Below are 24,217 nucleotides of genomic sequence, written 5' to 3'. Positions count from 1 at the left end.
CATATAAAGTAACTGAACATTTTTTATTACAAAGGATATTAAATATAAAGTGGAACAATTGGGGCACAAACCGACCACTGAATATGAGAAATGTTATTACTATGAACTATTGAAGCAGAAAGATGACGTGTGTGCCATGTAACTTTGCAACAGATGATATGTACATGAATCTGTGTACGCCAAGATAAATGCATGAAGGGTTGAAAGCAATGTACGGGTAACATCAGAACACTAACATCCTGTGTAGGTGTAAACGAGAGGGGCTCTTACCATAGATGATCACTTTGCTGCTAATGCTCTTGGTCTTTTCCGAATTGAAAACTATGCAAGTGTAGAGTCCTGAATGCCGCTGGGTCACACTGTCCACCTCAAAAGTTCTTGAGAACTCTAGACCATTCTGAATTTCTTTCTTCGTGTTGTCTCTGCCTTCTAACTTTCTCTCCTATACAAAAACAAGAGCATTTAATCAGCTTCGAGTGATCACAAATTCGAGTCTTATTAGGTTAAAACTGATTTAACCCTATTCGATTGAGGAGGGACTAATTTGTTTAAGCATAAAAAAGTGCATTTATTTAGGTTCGGTTTTGTAGAGATATGAAATCATGACATAAATGGTCAGAGATGCAAAGTGCTTCACTGGTCAAGGGCGCATTTAAAGAACGCTTGTATGCATTGAAAAGGCGGTCAATTTCGTCAATGGGCGCTTAATAGTAAAAAAAACCAATAAGATTTGTAATTGCCAGATACAAAGGAACAACTTGCTCAGTGAGGGCTGCTGTTTTGAAAACACAAAATAATAAAAGGCATATATTTTTAAAATAATCTGAACAGAACTTGACATCAAAATTATAGAAATTACGGATGAGAAGAGAGGAAATCGCAATTCCAAAGAACCAACTCCCAGAATGTTGAAGGGGGAGAGCAGAATAAACCAGTCTTGAATACTGAGATAAATAGAGCGTAAAAGTCATAATTTGTTCAGTAAACACGGGGTAAGGCCGCCACTGAAATATGTAACTCAAGCAATAACATTTAAAAAGAAGAGAAACAGGATGCCAGTTAAGCTAGAAACGAAAAGAGGAAATGTATTGTATTGCCACTGGATTCAAGCTAGCCTGGCTGATGAAGGGGCTGAGGAGGCGAAGTGAGCTAAAGAAAGATGATGGATTCAACTCAGATCTGTGACTGGGGGTGAGTGTCTGAAAAGTTTCAGCGCTCCGTCCATTATATCTTTGTGTTTGCTTTGTTTGTCCCGAATTGGAAGGGTATGCCCAGACGATGGTCCCTTGCTCACTTTGCCACTGAATTCTAACTAGCCTGGCTGATGAATAGTGTCTCCAGTTTAGGGAAGACCTGGCTTGGCAGTTCGGGCTTGGCTGTTCCCATGAGGCACAGGGTCAAGAATGATTTGCACATAGCTGGGTCTGTACTGAGGTGGCAAAGTGAGCTAAAGAATGTTGATGGATTCAACCCAGATCTGTGACTGGGGTGAGTGTCTGAAAAGTTTCAGCGCTCCGTACGTTATCTCCTTGTGTTTGCAATGTATTGTATTGCAACATCTTTATAGCGCTTGGCCATTGAAGTGCCTGCCTACATGGGCAGCATTTTACACCACATAGGGTATGTGGTTGGAAGAGTGTTGTCTTTGTATGGATTCTTTGTGGAAAGTGTTTTCATGATGTGCTTATGGACCACAGATGTGTAGTTATTGTGTTATGGGACACAGAGCTTAGCAGTGTGGTGGATGATGAGGTGTGAAAGAGACACACAGTTTGTGTTTTTCAGTAAACTGGTAGCTTTGAGCAGCTCTGCAGGTCCCTTTATGATATTTCTTATGGTCGTGGTCATCTTAGATGGTGAACGATAACTTAAACAAAATAACAGACAAACAGAAGTGCGAAGAAAGAGTTAGAAGTAAAAGCATAGGTCAGGAAATGGGAGAAAACGAGAAATGTTTGTACCTATTTATACCACTCCTTCAACACAAACTCTGTGAAACATCCCTTAGCAGGAGTCCATTTTGTTTGTACTGTAGAAAGTTTCACAAAACGACATTTAAAGAAAATTCTCAAACCTGCATTAATAAAGTGCAGAAAAAGGCACGTTATGGATGCGCAAATTCACAGAACTGATGAGGCATTGCAAAAAATAATGGTGTTTGTGTGCGGTTTGTGTTGTGGATACACAACTAGCAAAACTTTCACTTGGGATGATAAAAGGGTGTGTAAGGTGCAAATTAAAATACTTACCTCAGGTAAAATTAAAAGGACTAATATCTATGCCTCTGTACTCCTTCCTTTGGCAGTACTGAACAAGCAGTGTGATGCCTTAGTAGAGGTCACAGTGAAGGCATGGGATCGAAAGTCCCAAATCTGAATTGCAGATCCTGTACTTAACCAAACAGGAAATACATGAGCAGAGGAGGTCATATTTATTTTGCTATTCATTACTCAGTGGTGGAAATATAAATATATGCTGTGAGATGTATGAGTTCTCTAGGCCTGATACGTCAGTGTGCCCCCACAAGTGATGTGGGCTTACGGACTAGAGTCTGCTAGTATCAGCTGATTCCCATGATCATGCCCAGATACTTTGGGAGTCCATGCAAAGTAAAGAAGAAAGCGCAATCTTGTCACATTTGCCTGGCCACTCTATTAGATTATCACTATCGCAAATAAGCTACTGGATTAAAACCAATGAAGCCACATATTTACAAGAAGCATGTTGCCATTGAAAAGGTGCAGCTTCATTTTTAGGAATCAAGAAGTTTGAGTCTAAATCCACAATTCCCAGTGTTAAAAAACATATGCTGTATGAGAGGCAACATATTGCCCAAACTAGTGTAAGATTACAATGTTTCCAGCTTTTTCAGTACTTTCCAAGCTTTGCAAACTTTGCGAAGGTTGCAAAGTTTAGATTGCAAGAGACAATTCCTGCTACAGTAAATTTTATGGGTAGAAATATGAAAACAAAATAATTTTTTTGTAGGAGAATTCTCTGCCCCAAAATTTTGGGGGGCAAAACAAATTCACACTCATTCACACAAGTGAGAAATACGGTACGTTTATAAAAGTTAAAAAACTTTTCAAAGTTTATTCATTACATTTTTCATGACATACTGAAACAAAACAAGCAAACAGGAAGATAGTGTTTGAAAAAATATCCTGATAACCCTCACCTTGCTTAATGGATAATCCAAAGTAAATTCAACCCTAACGTTGAAAGCAGTACGGGCTGTGCAGGTAATGACCAGCCGCTCTCCTATGGTCCGTTCCACCAGCGGATAGGGTCTTATGAAAACTTCGTGGATTTGGAAATCTATTTGCAACAAATCAAAGAAGATGAATCAAGTATTAAATCAAACCCTTGTGTGTTTGAATTCAACAAAGCTATTTCAGAGACAGAAGTGAACATGGTGTTTGTACTCAATAACTGCACCAACCAAACACTAATTCATGAGAACTATACAATATGTCTTATTCAATGCACATTTTGAAATCTTGTTAGCATTTGGAAAATATCAATACAGTGTATTTGTAATCTTCAATATTTGGCTATTTCTTTTGGCTTTTTGAATACCAGTTTAAATAGAACTACAGATCACATGGATTGCGCGGACCTGCTTCAAAAACAAAAAGTTTAAAAATAATGAGGCATCATTTCTTTGCCAGTCTTTTTGTACTATGGTTCCGACTTGAATGTAGCAAACAACACATGCAACATAAAAATGAAATATACTGAGTCCAAAAATATGATCCCCTTAAACTTGTTCATAGTTTTTATATACAATGCATCATTCAATTCAAAATCAAAATGTTTCCTTAAGGATCTATACCTGAATTAAAATATTTTCTGTAATACACATTTTTCATAACGCTCCACACACAACTCTGTATTAGTTAGCACATTGTGCTTTCCAATACGTATGTGCATTGCAAATTAATGTTGCATTATTTGCTATTTTGCTATATCACTGGTGTTTTCACAACTCAACAGTTGATAGCATTATGATAAGAACCATGGATCAATGTTCCTAGGAACTTTTTCCTGAGTTCTTTGCAAATGTTCCCTATAGATAAATGTTTGTAGAAAAGCAAACGTTTGCTGACATACCTACAACCCAAGGATAATACATTGGAGAGGAAAAGGTTTCTTCGTGTCTTATAGCTTTACAAAAGACGCTGCTTGCAGACCTGATTGAATCACTCAGAATTGTAAAACCTTTTTGACTGTTCCATAATTTTGTTTCTCCATCTGGAATGAATTCCTGCTCTGGATACTTCTAAAAATACAATAGTGTAAAACAAAGTAAGCTTAAAAAGAAATGTGTCAAGAAAATACTATCTCAGACATATGCGTTTGTTAATAATATGAATGTTTGTTCCTCAAGTAATTTGAACAAATGTGTTATGAGCTTAAATTAATAAACTTACAAATTGTCATAATCATCTTCTATAAAGAGAACTAGTTACAAAGTTTAAATACATTTAAAATTCATACATTATTTATATAACAGATCGCAATCTTTTCAATATTTACTATAAAACATTTCCCATTCTTTACTCCTTAAAACTGAATAGATGTCATTGAAATTAAATTCAGTGGTGCTAATCTTCATATTATATGGGCATATTCAATATAATTTACAAGAAATAGTAAAGTTTCTTTGGTGCAGTGCAACCACTTCAAAGAAAGGTGGAACATTTACTTCCATTAAAATGTAGAATGCCACTAAAAACAAGAGTAATAATTGACACTATTCAATAAATGGTTTGCTAGTTCAAATGTGTTGGAAATGGCTCTCTTATCATGGTTGACCCAAACGTTTTGACTTCCTCCTCCTCTTTTTATGATCTCCTTTTTGCTGCTTTTAGGACTTTGAGAATGTTACCCCTGCTAACCAGTGCTACAGTGCATGTGCTCTTTATCTAAAAAGTGGTAACATTGGCTTATCCATATTTGGCATATTTGATTTACTTATAAGTCCCTTGTTAAGTGTACTGCCTGTGCCTGGGGCCTAGTAATGAAATGCTACTAGAGGACCTGCTTCTGGTAAGGATGCCTACAAGGGATTTGTAAGCATCCTTACTAGAGACTATTAATTTTGCCCAAGCCTCCAAGGGTATATTGGCTTTTCTCACGTTTCTATTAAACTAGAGGACCTGCAGCACTGATTAAGACACCCACTTAAGTAGCACTTTAAACATGTCTCAGCCCTGCCACTGCAGAGTCTGTGGGTGCAGTTTTAAACTGCCATATCGACTTGGCAAGTTAACCTACTTGCCAGGTTCAAACCTTCCTTTTTATTACATATATAGAACACCCCTAAGGAAGGTCTTGGGCAGGATGCAGTGTATTTAAAAAGTGAGAGATGTACTTTTAAGTTTTACATGTTCTGGTAATGAGATACTCCTAAATTTGAGTTTCACTACTGCAAGGCATATCTCTCTTTTAGGGTAAAAATGGAACTCACTTATTCTGGCTCAAGTGGTGAGCCTGAGGGAGCTGGACATAAAGGCCAGGAGGGCTGACTCCAGCCAAGCTGCTGGCAGCATATCTTCAGTGTCCTCTGAGAAGAGAGAACACATACCCACGGGTCTAGTGCCTGATTATGGAGTGGGAGATGACAAAGACTGTGGTCTAGTGCCTGATCATGGAGTGGGAGATGACATAGAGTGTAGACTGCTGGTGTGAGGCGTATGAGATTGCTTTGCAGATGCACAAGATCCCTGAGAGAGATTAGGGAGCCAGTCTGTGGAAACATATCCCTACTGAGGAGAGGGACACCCTACTTTTCCTAGAAGAGGGTGACTTTTCTCAGCGGGCCTTGCGTGGGTCCTGTAGCCTGCCTGTGCTCCAGTGCGGGCTGTCTGACCTCTTGACGTTGTCCTGGTCCAGTTAGACCCTGTATAACCCCTTCAGCACTATTTGCTTCTGAGCGCTATTTTGACACTTATTCCTTATAAATTAATATCTTGACTATTTATTATATTTTTGTCATTATGGTCTGGTTTTATTCAGAATATAATAATCAGTTTTTTCGAAACCTGTGTGGAATCATTAAATAGAGTATTGTCCACATATGAAAGCAGGATTAAAAAACCATGTGAACGGATGAGTTAAATGAAAAGGGTGATGTGTATATTAAAAAAGGGTAGGGTTCTGATGAGAGCCTTTAAGGTCCCCACATAATACGGGATGAAATTCAGAATGGAAAGTGCAAATAATCAAGGTCTGTAGACATTGGTCAATGAGAGATGCCAGTCAAGCTATGATTGTACCTTATATAACATCAACTGCAAGATGAGCAAACAAAATCATATGCAACACACTGTAAAATGCTGTGGACAGGACAAGTAGGATCAGAGCTGCGCATCCTCTCCGATTCACTACCAACATATAGTCATCCACAAAAAGCAAGCAATATGGACTCTGTATTGTGAAGAAGGCAAACCCCAGATTCGACCGACCTAGCAGGCAGCCGGGGGCCGTGGAGGGAGTTACGGTGGGGCAGGGAGGCGTGGAGGGGGAGGGGCGGGGTGTAGGGTGCTAAAAACAGGCATATGGATCATTGCAGGTAAGTACACAATTTAATTAATAAAACGAAATTCGTAGCGCGCACAGCATTGCTTTTTGCCATGCGGTGCGCGCTACGAATTTCGTTTTATTAATTAAATTGTGTACTTTCCTGCAATGATCCATATGCCTGTTTTTAGCACCCTCCACCCCGCCCCCCCATCCCCGCCTCCCTGCCCCACCGTAACTCCCTCCACGGCCCGCGGCTGCTAGCAGGTAGTTTATATTTTTAGACAACTGTGTATTAATGTTCTTCTCTAGATATTTTGCTGAGAAGGGACTAAGGTCTATGGAAGGAAAGAATAGAAGTGTCTGCCAATAGGTTCTTAGCAATAAGATAAAACACAACTAATTATATCTGTGGCTTTATGTGTTACAACGTGATGGCAGGGATTCAGCAGGAATCTGGATTTAATTCTGTGCAGACAGAGTATCTGTAATGTATATTGTGATCTCCAAGAAAAAAATCCCATCTAAACACAGAGTTGATAAATAAAGCAGGTAGGGTAATAGCTTACCGTGCAGAGTGTCACATTCAAGTCAGGCACAGTACTGAGGCATGGGATGGTTACAGTTACGTCAGTGATGTAAAAGAAGTTGAGCTTTTCATTGGTAGAAGGCACAAACGGAGAGCAACTATCTAGAAAACAAATGTCAAATATTAAAAGACAAATTTAATGTTTACCACATATGAGCTCAAATAACAAATATTTTTAATCTTGTCCTAGATCTGTAGTTGGCTCACAAAGTTTTGATGACATTTGGTTAATTTACTTTATGTGCAAATGTAGTTTGCATTTATTTGTATTTTTATGTGTGAATTATGTGGCTTTAAATTGCTCATGGAACTACGGGGCATATTACCAACGTTCAGCGATATTTATCGCTAACGATGCTTAGCAACGACTTTTTTAACGCTAAGCATCGCCAGAAATAATCGCAGATAAACCTTGCTATTATCAAGGTTTATCGCAAAAGCGATAAAAATCGGCCGCAATGCATGAATATCACTGAAAAATCAGCGATATTCATGCATTACCAAGCTAATGCTCTTAGCCATGTTATCCACCTTTCATTGGATAACATGGCTAAGAACTGCTCAGGGCAGGTGTTAGCTTTTGGAGATATTCGCGCTTAGCGCGAATATCTCCAAAAGTTGGTAATAGGAGATAGCGATGTTAGCGACTGTTTTCAGACGCTAACATCTTGGCACGCCCCCTTTGCATGTCATTAGTGATAAATATCACTGACATGCAAAGCGGGGCCCAAGATGGTCACTATCTCCTACTAGCTGTCGCTAACTGGTGTTTGCGACAGCTAGGTAGTAGGGAGATAATTTTATCTCCGCTTTCTTGGCTTTTAAAGCCAAAAAAGCTGAGATAAACCCCCTTGATAATATGCCCCTACATTGCTTAACTAACACAAAGAGCATTTATTTTGACCATGGCCCCTGCTGCCTGATCTGTCTAGGGAACTTGTACATATTCATGTGCAAGGTGGAAAAAAAGTAAAAATATGTTCCACTCGCTTACAAAAGTGTTATTTTTTTTAAATGGAGAAGAGTTACTATTTTAGAATATCATCTATAAAATCTGGTATGATGTTCACAAAATCTATATTCTATTGTGATATTTTCATACTTTATGAAATAGGGCCTCTATTGGGAAAGTCCCAGGAAGTGTTGCAAGAACAAGTCTTAGAAGTACACTCCGTTACAACTCCCACACTCTGTACTTACATCCATAAGTATCACTGACGCTGTTACATGTTTAGCTGACATATACACAACTCCTAGATGCCTATCATGGTCTGGTCCAGGCTCAACAGAAACATGAATAAATACATGCATATTTTCCATCTACTTTTGACAAATGTACTGTACTTGGGAATGAACATCCAAACATTATTCTATTATCAGTGTCAAGCTGAGCTATCATTGAATCCTGTAAGGCCAAAGATCTTCCTGTAGTTTACCAAAATCTCCCACCCATGTGAGAAAACAAAGACTTTTAGACTGCAGAGTTGCAACTGACCAAATGAGTGACAACACCAGTTAAAACGTAGACAAGGCATTGCAATTGCCTGTTCCAGTGTAACGATTTTTATAGCCTATCGGACATCCAAACGAACTTCTTGAACTGAAGGAAAATACAATGAAGTCGGAATAGAGAAGACGTTCCAGACTTTGGTACTTCTTGACACAATTGCTTACAATACATTGCCTTGGTCAAACGAACCAGAAAAGGTGTTAACTTGTTTTCATTCCTCACTCAGCATTCAGCATACCCGGACTGCAGAGCTGACGTCAATGAAATCAAAAGAGAGGCTGACATCCGCCATCACAGAGCAGCAGTAGGATGTGCGCAAATGTAAACACGACTGGGTATTTTGCTGCAGCAATGGGATTTCAGGAAGCGAGGCAAGGTTTCTCTAAGAGATAACAAAGAGGTGGCTACTAACAATGTCTTTGATTTATGTGGACTTACAGTCTAAGACAAACGAGCTGGGTCTCGAGGGTGAATTTTCCTTCAGCAGAGGCGGCTTCTATGAAAGGGGGCTTACAGGGAGCTACTAGCACTTGGGAGTAGTCACATAAGCACTCTGTGGTGGGAAACAGTGAATACTTGCTGTTCTATAGCACATACCCAGCAAACACACCCTCCTCCTTCTGGCAAAGGCTGGAGACGATGAAAGGGTTCTCGGGGAGCAATGTGAATCAGATTAAACAACCGGTGAGGGTTATTGGTTGATCTAGATTTTGAACTCCACGATACCACAGCAGTAAAGACACTTTAAAAATGTAAAAAAATCCATTCAAACTAAAAGCTACAAAAACATTGAAAGGAATATTAAAAGTCAAGAATAGCATATCGTGTATTTTGCACAACTGTGCACAGTTAAGTATTTAAAATGAATGACAATTAGGAATATTATATAAAAGTCATCTTTGTAACATCTTTGTTTTCCCTTTTAGATCTCTACAATGCCCTCCCCTGTGTACGATTCTATGGCCACAATGGCTGCTATGACCTCAGTAGCGCATTTATGACTGGGTCCTCTGCAGCTAGTACAGACCCTTTTAAAATCTGACACTTGATAGTCCCTGCGCCCACCCAGCTATTTCTTGGTTGGCAGACTAACGGAGCTATCATATACATGGCATTGAGATGGGAAGTGGGGTACATTAGACAAGATAAGATTCCTCTAATGCCAATAGCACTATTTTTTAAGGGCCATTATTTCTTCTGCTGCACAATTTTTCCTTAGGCGCTTTTCCTTCAGTTGTTCAATTTCATCCGTGAATACAATCTTTCCACTAAGTACAAACTATTTTGGATTGGCACTCAAATGTCTATATTTTGCACACACACATACTATGTAGCAGCAAAGAAACAATGTCCATGAAGCACCCCATGAATTCTTTCAAAGTTAGATGAAAGCATGAGACCCAATCAGAGTTATCTAAATATAACTAAATATACCACGGGACATTATATTTACACGTCTGGGTGGGGGAACACCTCACATCCTTTCTTGGATAGTCAAGTTTGACCAGTGGCAGCCATGTTCAGAAAGGACACTATTGTACAGCCTACATCATGGCTCTGAGAAGGTATCATCGTGAAAGAGCATTCATCTACACGATTGTGCGATAATATTTTCTGAATGCATAATTTTTTTTTCTAACGCTTAATGATGCTCTTGTACCGTTTTGTTACTTAGTCCTGCCTGAATTGCTCTTTCTCATGTTATTGTTCCCCTGACTACCTACATGTATTAATGTATTACCTTTACTTGTTCATCTTACATACTATTTGTACAGAGCTCTGATACCCTTTGAGGTCATGTTTGCGCTTTATAAAACTTTTCTAATATATAAATAAAAATAAATCTCTGAAGTAGCCCCACTCGCTTTTTCAACAATGGTATTATTCTTTTCAAAGTACCATTTCTTGCAATGAGAGTAAGCGATAGGAAAAGACATATGCCTTTAATCAAACCTACCTTGAACATCGACGTAAACACTTGTAAAGGCTTGGCTTTCTCTATAGAAGCACTTGTATGTTCCAGTGTCATTATTTCTCAGTTTTTTCACCGTCAGTGTTTTGCAGAATGGGCCATCGCTACAGTCAAGCACATCAATACGGTTTTCACTACTGCTCTTAATTTTGGGCCAGACCCACTCAACAGATCGCTGTCCCCTGAAAATACACAATTAGTCAGAGCATTATGGATTTGAACGACGAAAGAGGGCTGCTGTCCATCACAAAATGCACATCATTCAAAGGTTGCCTTTCTAAATGTTGGCATATCACTTTGAAATTATATTGTCAATTAAAATAAAGCTTAGTATCAAAATAACTGAATTATATTGATCGTGGACTGCACAAAATCAAAACCGTTGAACATGTTTCCACCGCTATTTGTTTAATATCCTTCTACTGGACAGCAGAATTCGAATAATGAAGATACCCATTGAGGAGGTCCCACCACGAGTCCGGGGGCTCCACCGCAAGGGTTGTGTCCCCCCACCACGACTGAGGGCCTCTATCATGAGTGCAGGGGCCCTTTTGTACACCACTCCAAAAATTTTGACTCATCAAGAGTTGTGGTCAGATTCAAGTTTCCAGCTCCACTGCATTGTAATAAAGTGTAGGTTAGCATAGTTCAACCATGCGGTGCAATAAGGCTGCCATGGGCCATAATGAAAGCAAGGGGAATAGATCTAAAAAAACAGCTATAACTGGGGTGTGTTGAGCCCCTGGTACTCCAGATCGAGGAACCAAAACACATGAGGTACTGATATGTTTGTTCCTTTTAAGTTCTGTTCAGTATTTCCAAGCAGCATTTCCCCAATCAACACGTACCATCAAACCTCATTAACATGTGCTGCTGAAGTAACTTACCAGCAGGAAATGGAAAGGGTAGAATTAGTGGATATTCTCAGTGTGCCATTCTGAATGCTGAGGCTTGGCTCATTACCTAAGAAAAGAAACTGCAAATTAACATAGCACGACTTACTTATATATTAAATTATTATTGACAGGTCAAAAAAGTATTTCATAATCTGAGGCTCTCTCAATCAAGCCAGTGAGCAGGACTATCCTCAAATTGCTCTCTATGCTCTACATTTAAATTGCATTTAGAATACGCTATGAAAGTTTCCTTTCTTAAAAAAGCTTTGCCAATGGCAATAGATCTGGCTGTAGAAGGTGTGTACATTATTTTATGCCTTTATTTATGCAAACATATGAAATATCCAAAAAATAGCAAAAGTATACCAAAAATAAGTGGCCCAGCACCCAGGCACACCAGCCCGGGCAACAAAATGTACTCTATTTTAGAGGGCTGTGCAAATGTGATCTAGTAAAATGCCATCACTCGCAGTGCGAGACAGCCAGCGGATGGAGTGGACTGACCACTGCCCCATGGTGTGTGCTGTGTTGACAGGAATCAAAATGTAAATGACACTTGAACAGACCAATGTATGAAATGGCTGAACCGTTAATGTATGCATACATTTTTTTAATTGATTTTTTGCAAAACAGGATGCCGGCGAGGCAGCTAAAACTGTCTCAAGGCCAAACCTGAAAAGAACTAGTGTTACAACGTGTTGTCTTTCTATAGTTATTTGACAGCTGTATAGCACTCCACTGACATTAGTGTGGTCTCATAATTCTTGACTTTGTACGATTTGTTCCATGCTCGAGCTTGCATCCCGGAACGTAGCTTGGTCAGTAAGACTGGGGAGGTGTGAGCTTCAGATTTTCCAACAATCACACTGACATATAAGGTGAAAATACATTATACGAAGGCAGGATGCACGAGAGAGGCTTAGGGGGCAGTGTAAGGGGAGAGAAATGCAGATTGTAGGGGTGCTAAGAGAGGGAAAACACAGTATTTTGTAAATTTACCAGCAATTTTGAAAAGTTTCAAAACAGAGAAAGCAAAAGAGCATGTGCGTTTTTGTCTGAGTGTATGTAAAAATGCCTAGTGAAATTGAGTGACACTTCAGACTGAAATCACCTGTACCCAACTATTTAGCAGAGAATACATTTATTAGAGGAGTGTAACACCCCAAACACCCCCACCCTGTAGCTACACCCCTGCTTGCATTCTGATAGGTAGAATCAGTCTATGTACTACGGCCTATGTCAGGGGCGTAACACAGGCCCCCGCAGCCCCTGCGGAGCGGGGGGCCTCAAGCTCCAGGGGGCCTCATCAGCACAGCACTCTGGCTGCAGGGCTCCGGAGGGGGGGCCCCGAGCTGCCTTGCAGGGAGGCCCCCTCAAGGTTTGTTACGCCACTGGCCTATCTGTGAGGAGGAAAGATGAGACTGACTGTGATGCCCACCCTCACACCTCACTCGGCTTCTCATGAATTCATAAATATCCGTTTCTTATTGACTGTGGAGTTCTATCACGTATTTCATTGACATCTTACTCACTGCTGCCTCCCTCCTCCACGAGCGGGCATTTGAATAGCATATCTCTGATGTTGCACACATTCACTCTTACCAACTCTTTCTTCCATTGCATTTGTTTCTATTGATCAGAACTTGTATTTGATAAAGCTCAGGTGCCATGGCTGTTAATTGAACTGCAGACCAAACAAGCTTCAATCACATGGCCCAGGAAGGTACCTGACGTCCTCTGGGTGAGTGAGTGCATCTCTCGGGTGTTCTTGAGCTGTGTTGAACTCGACCAGAAAGTATTGGGAGCGCTTTACCTGAGCACCAGTTACATTACACAAGGACACATTCATCGTTTGGTAGGCACGTGGAGATTAAGTAATTTGCCCAGAATCACAGGATGTGTTGAGCGGACACTGAGTCTTGGACCTGATTCCCCAGCTTCAAAGTCGGCAGCTCTGGCCGTTAGCCACATCCTCTAGATATTTTCCATCGTAGTGCCTATCCATGCTCGCCGTGATGGAAAGGGTAGTGTGCATAACAGCATGCACGCTTTTGTGAAGTGCGATGAATTCTTCGGGTCCTTCCTGTTTGGCTTGGACCACCGGACTTTCCTTCCTGTACTATTTTTATGCTTCATGTTTTTTAAAGTAAGGAAGTTTCACAACTTTTCAGAAAGCAAACTAATTTCTTAAAATGTGACTGTTACTTCTTGGTGTGTTTGGGAGCCAACTGGGACAAAATCATTAGAATCTGGCAAACAATAGTCAGTAGGCCACATACTTTAATTTATTAAATTCTTTCACCAATTACTAGATTAGAAATATATTAAACTTGTGTTGCTAGGTGACTCGATGATATTTAATTCTACAAAATAAAAGCATCATTCTACTGCAAAACGATCCTCTCAACACCTGCTTATATGATATGTTGTACCTTTATAGAACTGCTTGCAGGCATATTTCCAAACAATGCCACAGTTAATCGTTTTCCTCTACTCTGTAAATTACAGTTGAAGGACCATTCCACATATGACATTTTGAGTTGGTTCTAAAAACTAGGGGCCTTATTTATGAAGGACTTGCGTCACTTTTAACATGGGAAAAAGTGACGCAACGGTGGCGCAAGGCTTTCATAAATGAGGCCCTAGGTATTTAGTGTTGCCTTGCCACCCTCTTTGTTCTCGATGATTCTTCTATGGCTTCCCACACTGTCAGTTCCCTGGGTATTTGCTCTACTTGGAGATTTCCTGAGTACTTTCTCACGTAGTCTTCTCTCTGGGTGTTTTCCAGACTATCTATTCTTTTTATGCCTGTCCATTTTATCTGTTCCCTAGGAGTTTTCCCGCTATGTCCATCACCTAATGTCAAGGACTGGGCATTATGAGGTTTTCCTTTGTGATTGACTCTGGAGAGGGGGAGTGCTCCCTGAGGCTACGGTACCATGTAATGTATATGTGAAGGGTGCCAAGTGTCTGTCTCCTTGAGAAGGACCCAAAAGAAGCAAAAAGGCAGAAATTAACTCCTCGGTAATCGTAAAGGGACATGATTGAAGATGAAGAGTAGTACAGATGTAGTGAAACAAGGCACCAAACACTCCCTAAAATATGGTAGAAAAACAGCCAAGCATGGATTTTTCTGAAATAAAGAATACAATTGGGATCTAGAGGCAGAAAAAGTGGGGGAAATGAAGGACATAAAATGTTGTGATGATCGAGACAAAAAATAAGGTATGTAATATGTTGCGATGCATCCATATCCTATCAATGCCTCCTTACACAGGAAATATCTTCACCGGGAAAAAGTTAGCTCCGTCTTGGTTTTGCAATAATCTGTGAAAAAGTCAAAATCTTGGAATAGGCCAAATATAAGGCTAACCATGCCTACCTCTTCAGGAGTATGGCATTGTTTCAGAATGAGAAGAGCCCCAAGATTGACATCTCGCTTTCCTTCTGACCTTCCAAGTGCCAACCATCGTCCATCAATGGTGGCACTCCATGCAGCCCCCAAACACCCCTCTGGGTGACCACAACTGCAGAAGTGTCGATTTGGACTGTGTGGAAAAAACGTCTACCTCTGCACCAAGCACAGAGCCTGAGACGTGCAACCTCACTGAACACAAGGATAAGCTGTCGTCTTCTAAGCGCACGCTGCCTCAAGTAGGTCCCTGGCACAGATGCAAGACCTAGGTGCCTGCCCTCTTTATCGATCCCCTATGTGGGGGCCCACTTTGTCTATTTGCAGAAGCCCACCTGCTATGTCTACTTCCTGGGTGTTATCCAACCTTGTCTATTCTTTGGATACCTGCCTACTTTTCCTCTACCCCAGATGCCTTCCATCGTTCTATATTTCCTATGACCGGAAGGAGCAATAAACGAGAAGATATCAGCAGCAGTGTCAATGTGTCCAGAAAAGCAAAGCCATGAATAATCAATAGGGATATCATAGTTCTAATAGATGTTGATGATAACTTTATGCATGTTCATCATGCAATACATTTGTATCAGAAGGAAACATTTCATAATAGCACTGATAACTCTAATGCAATCCAATGTCAAGATTCCACCACAGGTTGGTTCAAGTAAACAAGTTCATATAAGAACCTGTGGATGGATGGATGGATGGATGGATGGATGGATGGATGGATGGATGGATGCATGCATGGATAGATGGATGTGTCACGATAGCCGAGGAGTAGGTGCTCCTTAATGGATCTCCTCCTGGCTTGCTATCCCCGGGACATCTACTTCACTCCCAGGGAGCCCGCTGCGACCCCGTCAAAAACAGTAGGCCTGGCAGTCATCTAAAGGCTGCTGCGGAGGAGCAGCTTCCACTTCAGGGGAACATGTGGCATGGTATGCTGTCACCGGATGCCATAGCGGATGTTACCGGGACCCAGGGCATATTCGAAGTGAGTGAAGCTCATGCCCTTCTCGCACTCAGTGCTTTTGGCCTGAGCAGTTTGTGGTGGAATGAATGCAGCATAAGTTGGGGTCCCAGTCGTGGGACAAGGCCTTCCACAGCACTGTGATCTTCACTTGCTCTCACGTATACTCAGGGTGCTTATCATTATTTTCAGAGATATTAACCCAGCTCTTAATTTGAGCCGGTAGTTTCTGGTGCTCGGTTCCAGCACTCATGACAGTCTGCCACATGGTGACACTGTGTGTCTGAACTAGAAGTGAACACCACAACTATTGTTTATTAGGAGAGAGGAGTTGGCCTAAGGGCTAGGGCGGTCCACCGCGAATCTGGGGAACTGAGTTTGAGTTTCAGCAAAGACAGCTGAACATCCTGTGATTCTGGGCCAATCACTTATAGGACCCATACCCCCTATAATGATCCCCGCCCCGCTCCCTACTTGCCCACAAAACACCAGTTAATACTTTCAGGTTGTGGGCAAAAACGACCATGTTTAATATTACATAACACATAAACATGACAATTAATGATGCATATTAATAACATATATTGCATACTTTATATAAATCAATCCTGACAATTTTAATATCACCAATCAAATCATAATCATAACTTCTACATTTTTTTATTGCTTGCTCCCAGCACCGAGGGGCCCTCTGGTTCGGCTCCCCCAAATTGAGAACCACGCAATGCGCAACCCACCTGCGTCCTTGAGAGGTAGGCCCCAGCCATCTGGACCTTGTCTGCCATTTTCTGTGGTCCACCCCTCACCAACAGGCTGCTAAGGGGACTAGAAGGGGATAACCAGGGGCCGCTAACCCCTGCGCCAATTCGTGACCTGGCGCCCTTGCCTCCCCAGCCGGTGTCCCCATTCTCCCAGCGGAGAGCTTACCGTCCATCCCCTCAGTGCTGGCCTAGGGAGTATGTAAGGAGGACTCCTTTTAAAACCTTGCGAGTCAATGCTCTGTGGCCTCTTTACCGCCGGCCCCCCACAAATCTTAAATAACGGGACGGGTGGGTGGGAGTCAGAAGTTGCAGTAGACACTCCGGGACCCGGCGCAGAAAAAGGCCATCCTTTTGGGTCAAGGGACTAAATAGTCATAGCTCCTCCCTCTTTTCCTGCACCGAGCCCCAGGACGGAAATACATCGCGGGGCACTTCCCTCAACCTCCAATGGGCATGGTGGGGATCCCGGGCCGGGCCGGGCCCTAATGGCACGCTTCGATACACTCTTGCTTTTCCAATCTCTCCTTGCCTAACAAAAAAATAAATGCGTCCTCATGTAACTCAACTGGTGCTATGTAAAGTGCTCTGATACCCGATTCGGGTCAAGTTCGCTCTATATAAAATTCGGTAATTTAATTTATTTTTTAAGTCGATATACATTAAAATGACTAATATCTGCTGCCCAAGCCATTGTTATAGCTTCGAGGGCCTGGAATAGGGTGAGTTGTCAACCCTGTAGGGTGTTATGGGTAGTAGTTTGGTTTCTGACACTGGCAGCGCAGGTAGGGGCAATGGGTGGTGCAAGCTGCAACGGCCTCCTGACTAGGGCCATGACACTAATTATTATTTTTTTTTGTTACAAATTAAGCATTGTCAATGACAGAAAGCCCTCAACCAGCAAGACAACTTTCCATTCATCAACCGAGTAGACAAATCTGCTAATCGCACGTGTGCTGTTCTCTGCAGGACATCGTGAATAACAGGAAAGCAGGGCAGAAGGCGTAGCCGTAGCGCTAGAAACCAGCTCCTCGTTTCACAGGGCCAGGGTGCGGTTCCTGTCGGTGCGCTCTGCCAGCTTGAGGTGCTGCTAAAGCACGCGGGGCAAAGAAATATAATGAGCCGATGTCCAATCTCACGTACTTCGGAAAAATGACAACACATTTGCTGGTTCTATAAAACGACAGGTTTCACTTTTTTTGCCAGGCCTAATGATTAATTGATTTTGGTAAACAGTGACTTCACGTTACCGAGGCACACAATAGTATATAGGCACCACACCCTGTCCGGTCATTTTTTCCCTGTTTTGCCGTGTGTTTCCCACGTGACTCGAAAACTCCTGAACAAACTAAACCGGGGTACACGCTGTGCTTGTCTGGTGGCCTGCCTGGTGCTTGCCTAGAGTAAGAGGCGTTTGCATATTGCGAAAGACTGGAGCGTGTGGAAACATTCTCCACAGGAGGGCTCTGACGCAGAGGGCAGCGAGATCTCCGCTATTTCCAGGAATGCGTCGAAAGCTAGCGCCTAGAGTGCGCAGATAGCTGCTTTTGAGGGACAGGATGGCACGTTCGGCTAAACAGCGCATTGACTTAAACCCGGAATATTATTAGGCACTACACACACTGGAATAAAACGTAAAAAGCGTGGACATTTCCTTAATGTCTAGGCCTACAGCCTGTTGGGCTTATATTTTTGTGTACAAGGCTTCGTGGGAGCATTAAACATCGTATTCAAATAACTAGCTAATAGAAAATAATGATAAGAAAAATGTTCTGGTTTTAGAAGCAGTTCCAAAAATCAAGAAAACACCAAATCCGGGGAGAGGCAGCTGTCCCTGCAAGCGTGAGTTTCAGGGTGACTAGCTGTGACTCGCTGACATGTGGGGAAAAAAGCTATAGTGGCATTATATCCAAATGTAATTACGAATTTCAACTTTTTACGCTGTACTACAGGAATGCAGTGCACATAACAAAGCCTGGTCCGCCGATCCTAGCAATGGACACGTATGCGAGCTATGTAGACATGTTCAAGTGCAGGTGCGCACCTTCTTCTTGGCTAACAACACCCAAAACTGCTGGATTTGGTGGAGGTCAGGCTGACCTTGACAAAGTGGCTCGTTGCAGACAGATGACCTGAGGCTGAAGGAATACTCTACACCTGAGGAAGGGGCTCATCTGACAGTAGGCATAGCAGCCTTCCACTAACCTAGGATCAGCCAAGGAACTGACAACCATGGAGCAGTATTTATGTAATTCACATAAGAAAGCAATATATATGTCCCATCATACACTCACACACCACATCATGAGAATGCCCTCAAGTCGTGCCCAGTACACCCTCGCATTCCAACAGTAGCCAAACACACAGTTCCAAAGAGCCACCATACATAGCGCCAACAGATCATTACATACTATCAAGAAGCACTCAAGTAGTCATAAATAGATACTCACATACCAGCTTCAGGACTTCATATTGTCTCCAATCTCACTCTTACAAACCATCAGTAGAGACCTCCTAAAATGCTCTAAAACCCTAGCGTACCATCAAATGACCAGTATCCCCACAGAGTGCCAATAGACCCTTACGCCATCAGCACGCACTCATGCACTCCTAAATAGATACTTGCATGCCATCAACTGACCATCATTTGGTCCCTAGTAGGTTCTCACACACCACCAACAGACCATTATACATCCCTAAACACTCTTCACATAGCCCCAACTACCATCACTTACCTAAATACAGATACTCTCAGAACACTCCACAGATACCTACGTAACCTTTACCAACTCATAAACAACCCTATGAGACGCCTACATAGCCCACATTAAATCCGTCACACAACACCAACATACCCACACATGACCCACAAGACCAGACACATAGCCCCAACCAGCCATTCACACAGCTAACAAATCAGCATGTGGCCTCAAAATATGTTCAGACCACTCTATGAGACCCTCACATACCCTCAATAGAGTAGACATCTAGGGGCTGATTTACTAACATTTAACGCAGCAAACCGCAGCAAGACAACTTGCTGCACTGTGTCAAATGGAGGGGGCATGAATGTGTCATATCTGCTAAGGAATGACGCATTCTTGCTCTCCCTCTCTGCTATGGATAAATGTGGGTATTGCACTCTATTTAAATATTGCTTAAATGCTTGATCGGTATGTGTGCTGCACTAGATCAGTGCCTGCTAACTGTGAGAATGAATATAGGTGGGCCGGAATCGCTAGATTACCAGGACTCTAGCGCGCACTACTCAATGAAATTTTCCACTTAGACATTATTCAAAGCCTTTATCATTATTGTATTCAAATGTATTCACAAAGTATACATAATATTCATACATGTGCTTTCAATATCGCAAAGTCAAAACATTATATCAATTATACAATCTTAACGAGACAATATTTTTCTCAAAAAACCCAATGCATTTCGGGGTCAGAGCCCCTTCGTCGGGGGTCTAAAGAAAGGAAAAAAGGAAACTTTATTACTAATGATGCATTCTAAGTTATTGCATTGCTTAATTGCTTAGAGTTTCAAGGTTTCTTACCCCTGATTTGAGATCATTCGTGTGAATATCAGAACCGCTTATGTCTTTGTACTAAGGATAATCTAAATGAAAAAGTCAGTGTTAGCAGAAAGTTCCCTAAATTTTAAAGATGAAAAATGTATTTGTAGTGCTGGCCTATTGAAAATTATGCTACGTGATATAAGTAAAAAATGTTACCTGTGCCTTATTTGCAGGTAATCTGTAAAGCAAAAAATGTATAATTCGTGAAAGTTTGCCTGAAGCTCTGGGCATGCTTGCTCATGCTGAATATTGCTAAATGACATGCTCTTCTCATTCAAATTTATGCCCACTCAGTGGGCATTTAAAAAAGGAAAATAGCTCACCTATGGATGTTGGTTAAAGTTACGTGTTTGACGAATCTAAAAAAAGAGGTCAAGTAATAAAGTTAGTGGGTGTTTACTTGAAAGTGGAATTACGAAGGACCTCAATCCTTGCTTAGTAAAAGTTTACCTGCGAGCCTTCTTAGCGTTTTCGGCGGTCTCGCGTGTGTAAGTCACGTCCGACACACTAGGAAAAATGAAGGGGAACCGAGATGAGTGAAAAATAACTCAACTAGAACGGGTCAAGTACAAAAAACCTCCAGCGTTTGCCCTTATCGTTTTCCCTTACCAGTTGTCATGTGAATCCTTCCAGCAACTGAGTGCCCGACTCGATTTCCAGGAACAGAAGTTTCCCCGAAGCGGTCGTTCAAATGCCTCTCACGCCGTCTCAACTATTTAGTATGTTCATGCACGGAAGTACCGTGGTTGTAATAGATGAAGGACTATTCGTGTCATGGCGAAAAAACGGCCGCCATTGTTAAAGAGGTTTATGTTAACTTTGAAGCTGATAGTATTCTATACGAATAAAATCGATTGTTATCTCCTGTATTCGTAACCCTACTCAGTTTTAAAGCAAACTCTATCACGAGGTGAGGTTACCCGAGTTACTATCGCACTGTCTTTATTTTTTAGTATTTACACTCGCTATGGTGACGTTATGGTAACAGACGAAGGACTAATCACGTCATGGCGAAGACGATCGCCATTACTAAAGGAACCAGCTAGTTGGTTTATGGGTGCTCGTTATACCATAAACCAACTAGCTGGTTCCTTTAGTAATGGCGATCGTCTTCGCCATGACGTGATTAGTCCTTCGTCTGTTACCATAACGTCACCATAGCGAGTGTAAATACTAAAAAATAAAGACAGTGCGATAGTAACTCGGGTAACCTCACCTCGTGATAGAGTTTGCTTTAAAACTGAGTAGGGTTACGAATACAGGAGATAACAATCGATTTTATTCGTATAGAATACTATCAGCTTCAAAGTTAACACAAACCTCTTTAACAATGGCGGCCGTTTTTTCGCCATGACACGAATAGTCCTTCGTCTATTACAACCACGGTACTTCCGTGCATGAACATACTAAATAGTTGAGACGGCGTGAGAGGCATTTGAACGACCGCTTCAGGGAAACTTCTGTTCCTGGAAATCGAGTCGGGCACTCAGTTGCTGGAAGGATTCACATGACAACTGGTAAGGGAAAACGATACGGGCAAACGCTGGAGGTTTTTTGTACTTGACCCGTTCTAGTTGAGTAATTTTTCACTCATCTCGGTTCCCCTTCATTTTTCCTAGTGTGTCGGACGTGACTTACACACGCGAGACCGCCGAAAACGCTAGGAAGGCTCGCAGGTAAACTTTTATTAAGCAAGGATTGAGGTCCTTCGTAATTCCACTTTCAAGTAAACACCCACTAACTTTATTACTTGACCTCTTTTTTTAGATTCGTCAAACACGTAACTTTAACCAACATCCATAGGTGAGCTATTTTCCTTTTTTAAATGCCCACTGAGTGGGCATAAATTTGAATGAGAAGAGCATGTCATTTAGCAATATTCAGCATGAGCAAGCATGCCCAGAGCTTCAGGCAAACTTTCACGAATTGTAAATTTTTTGCTTTACAGATTACCTGCAAAAAAGGCACAGGTAAAATTTTTCCTTATATCACGTAGCATAATGTTCAATAGGCCAGCACTACAAATACATTTTTCATCTTTAAAATTTAGGGAACTTTCTGCTAACACTGACTTTTTCATTTAGATTATCCTTAGTACAAAGACATAAGCGGTTCTGATATTCACACGAATGATCTCAAATCAGGGGTAAGAAACCTTGAAACTCTAAGCAATTAAGCAATGCAATAACTTAGAATGCATCATTAGTAATAAAGTTTCCTTTTTTCCTTTCTTTAGACCCCCGACGAAGGGGCTCAGACCCCGAAATGCATTGGGTTTTTTGAGAAAAATATTGTCTCGTTAAGATTGTATAATTGATATAATGTTTTGACTTTGCGATATTGAAAGCACATGTATGAATATTATGTATACTTTGTGAATACATTTGAATACAATAATGATAAAGGCTTTGAATAATGTCTAAGTGGAAAATTTCATTGAGTAGTGCGCGCTAGAGTCCTGGTAATCTAGCGATTCCGGGCCACCTATATTTATTCTCCCTCTCTGCTGGCAAACTACTGGCTGCCAAGCCTAATGCAGGCTCCCTTGCACCATGATGCAAGGGGGCCTTCATTGCAAGCAGACGGCAGAATTGTTTTTGTGTATGAAGGGACACCTTCCTGCACAAAAACAATCCTCTGAGGTTTTTTCCTCTTTCTATGTGTGCTGCAGAATGAAGCACACGTAGAAAGAGGAGAAATAAAAATATTTCTCCTTGTTACACCTCCCCTGGGAAGGCGTAGCATTTTGACACATTCCCTGGTATGCTATTGTTAGTAAATCTGGGAATGCGCAAAAAACGGGGAACATCCTTTACAACGCGGATGTTACCCCGCAGTACCGTTACAACGCGTCTTTTACAACGCAAGTCGTAACCACGACTTGCGCTGGAGGGCGCTCAAGGATGAGGAATAGTAGATTTACTATTCCAAAACCTTCCCTACTGTACGTAGGCTGGTGTTGGAATAGTAAATTTAACTATTCTTAAGTCCGCACCCCTACAGCGCAAGTCAAGCATTGTAAAAGATGCATTGTAACGGTACGGGTGGTAATACCACGCGTTGTACCGTTATACATCCACAAAAAACATGGGAACAGCCATGCTCCACCCATGGAATGCCTTTCCAGGGCAGAGTAAAGCTGGGCAGCAACTTGTGCTGGCTTGCGTTACTCCAGATTTACTATGACATGGCATAGCAAGCATGGCAATGCAATCCCTTTGTAAATCTGGGCCCTAATAAATAGCATCAAAATATAGAATTCAAAATATGTGCCTTGCACTCCATTACCCTCTAGTACTCTGAGTGGGACTAGCATATTAAAGAGCAGATACATCAATTTCTGAGTAAATGAACATCTGCCAGGAGGCGGTGAGTGTTAAGACGGTGCAGCTGTCTTATGGTTCCTCTGGAAAAAGAACTCAAAAGACATGAAGGATACAATCTCTATTTTCACTACCATCAGGGTACACAAAACAAGGATTTCCTCTGTATCCTGTTTTGAAACCTATTGTAATGAAGTTGCATTAGCAAGTCCCAGACAGGATGTGTGTAATAATCTTCCTGAAGTTTCATGATGCATGTTCAACATGCATCATGAGCCGCTAACTTCAGCATCACGCCCTGCCACATCCCGGTCACGCAGACCCTGAGCATCACCGCCATCCCATCCACATCACACAGACCTTCAACATCACTCCCTGGCCCACCCAGGCCACGCAGACCTTCAGCAGCACACCCTGGCCCATCCAGGCCACGCAGACCTTCAGCAGCACACCCTGGCCCATCCAGGCCACGCAGACCTTCAACAACACCCTCTGACCCATTCAGACCATGCAGACCTTCAGCATCACGTCTTGTCCCATCCAGGCCACGCAGATCTTCAGCATCACACCCTGGCCCATCCAGTCCATGCAGACCTTCAGCATCACGTCCTGGTTCATCCAGGCCATGCAGACCTTCAGCAGCACGTCTTGTCCCATCCAGGCCAGCAGATCTTCAGCA

The 24,217-nt window shown here is 41.8% G+C and overlaps 1 protein-coding gene across 1 annotated transcript in view; it reads right to left on the bottom strand.

Moving 5' to 3' along the window:
• The window catches only part of KDR (kinase insert domain receptor), a 75,502-nt gene that overhangs the window by 48,118 nt on the left and 3,167 nt on the right, over window positions 1-24,217 (bottom strand). Inside the window, exons 2-7 of the mRNA XM_078678186.1 lie at window positions 11,484-11,559; window positions 10,582-10,778; window positions 7,095-7,216; window positions 4,114-4,282; window positions 3,179-3,318; window positions 271-442 (exon numbers count right to left, since the gene is read on the bottom strand). Coding sequence (XP_078534312.1) covers window positions 271-442; window positions 3,179-3,318; window positions 4,114-4,282; window positions 7,095-7,216; window positions 10,582-10,778; window positions 11,484-11,559 — 876 coding nt within the window. The remainder of the gene's footprint in view (window positions 1-270; window positions 443-3,178; window positions 3,319-4,113; window positions 4,283-7,094; window positions 7,217-10,581; window positions 10,779-11,483; window positions 11,560-24,217) is intronic.

This window comes from Lissotriton helveticus, chromosome 2_2, assembly GCF_964261635.1.
Source record: "Lissotriton helveticus chromosome 2_2, aLisHel1.1, whole genome shotgun sequence".
Classification (NCBI taxonomy): Eukaryota; Metazoa; Chordata; class Amphibia; order Caudata; family Salamandridae; genus Lissotriton; species Lissotriton helveticus.
Note: the sequence above shows the minus strand (reverse complement) of the source record. Positions and strands in the feature narration are given on the sequence as shown.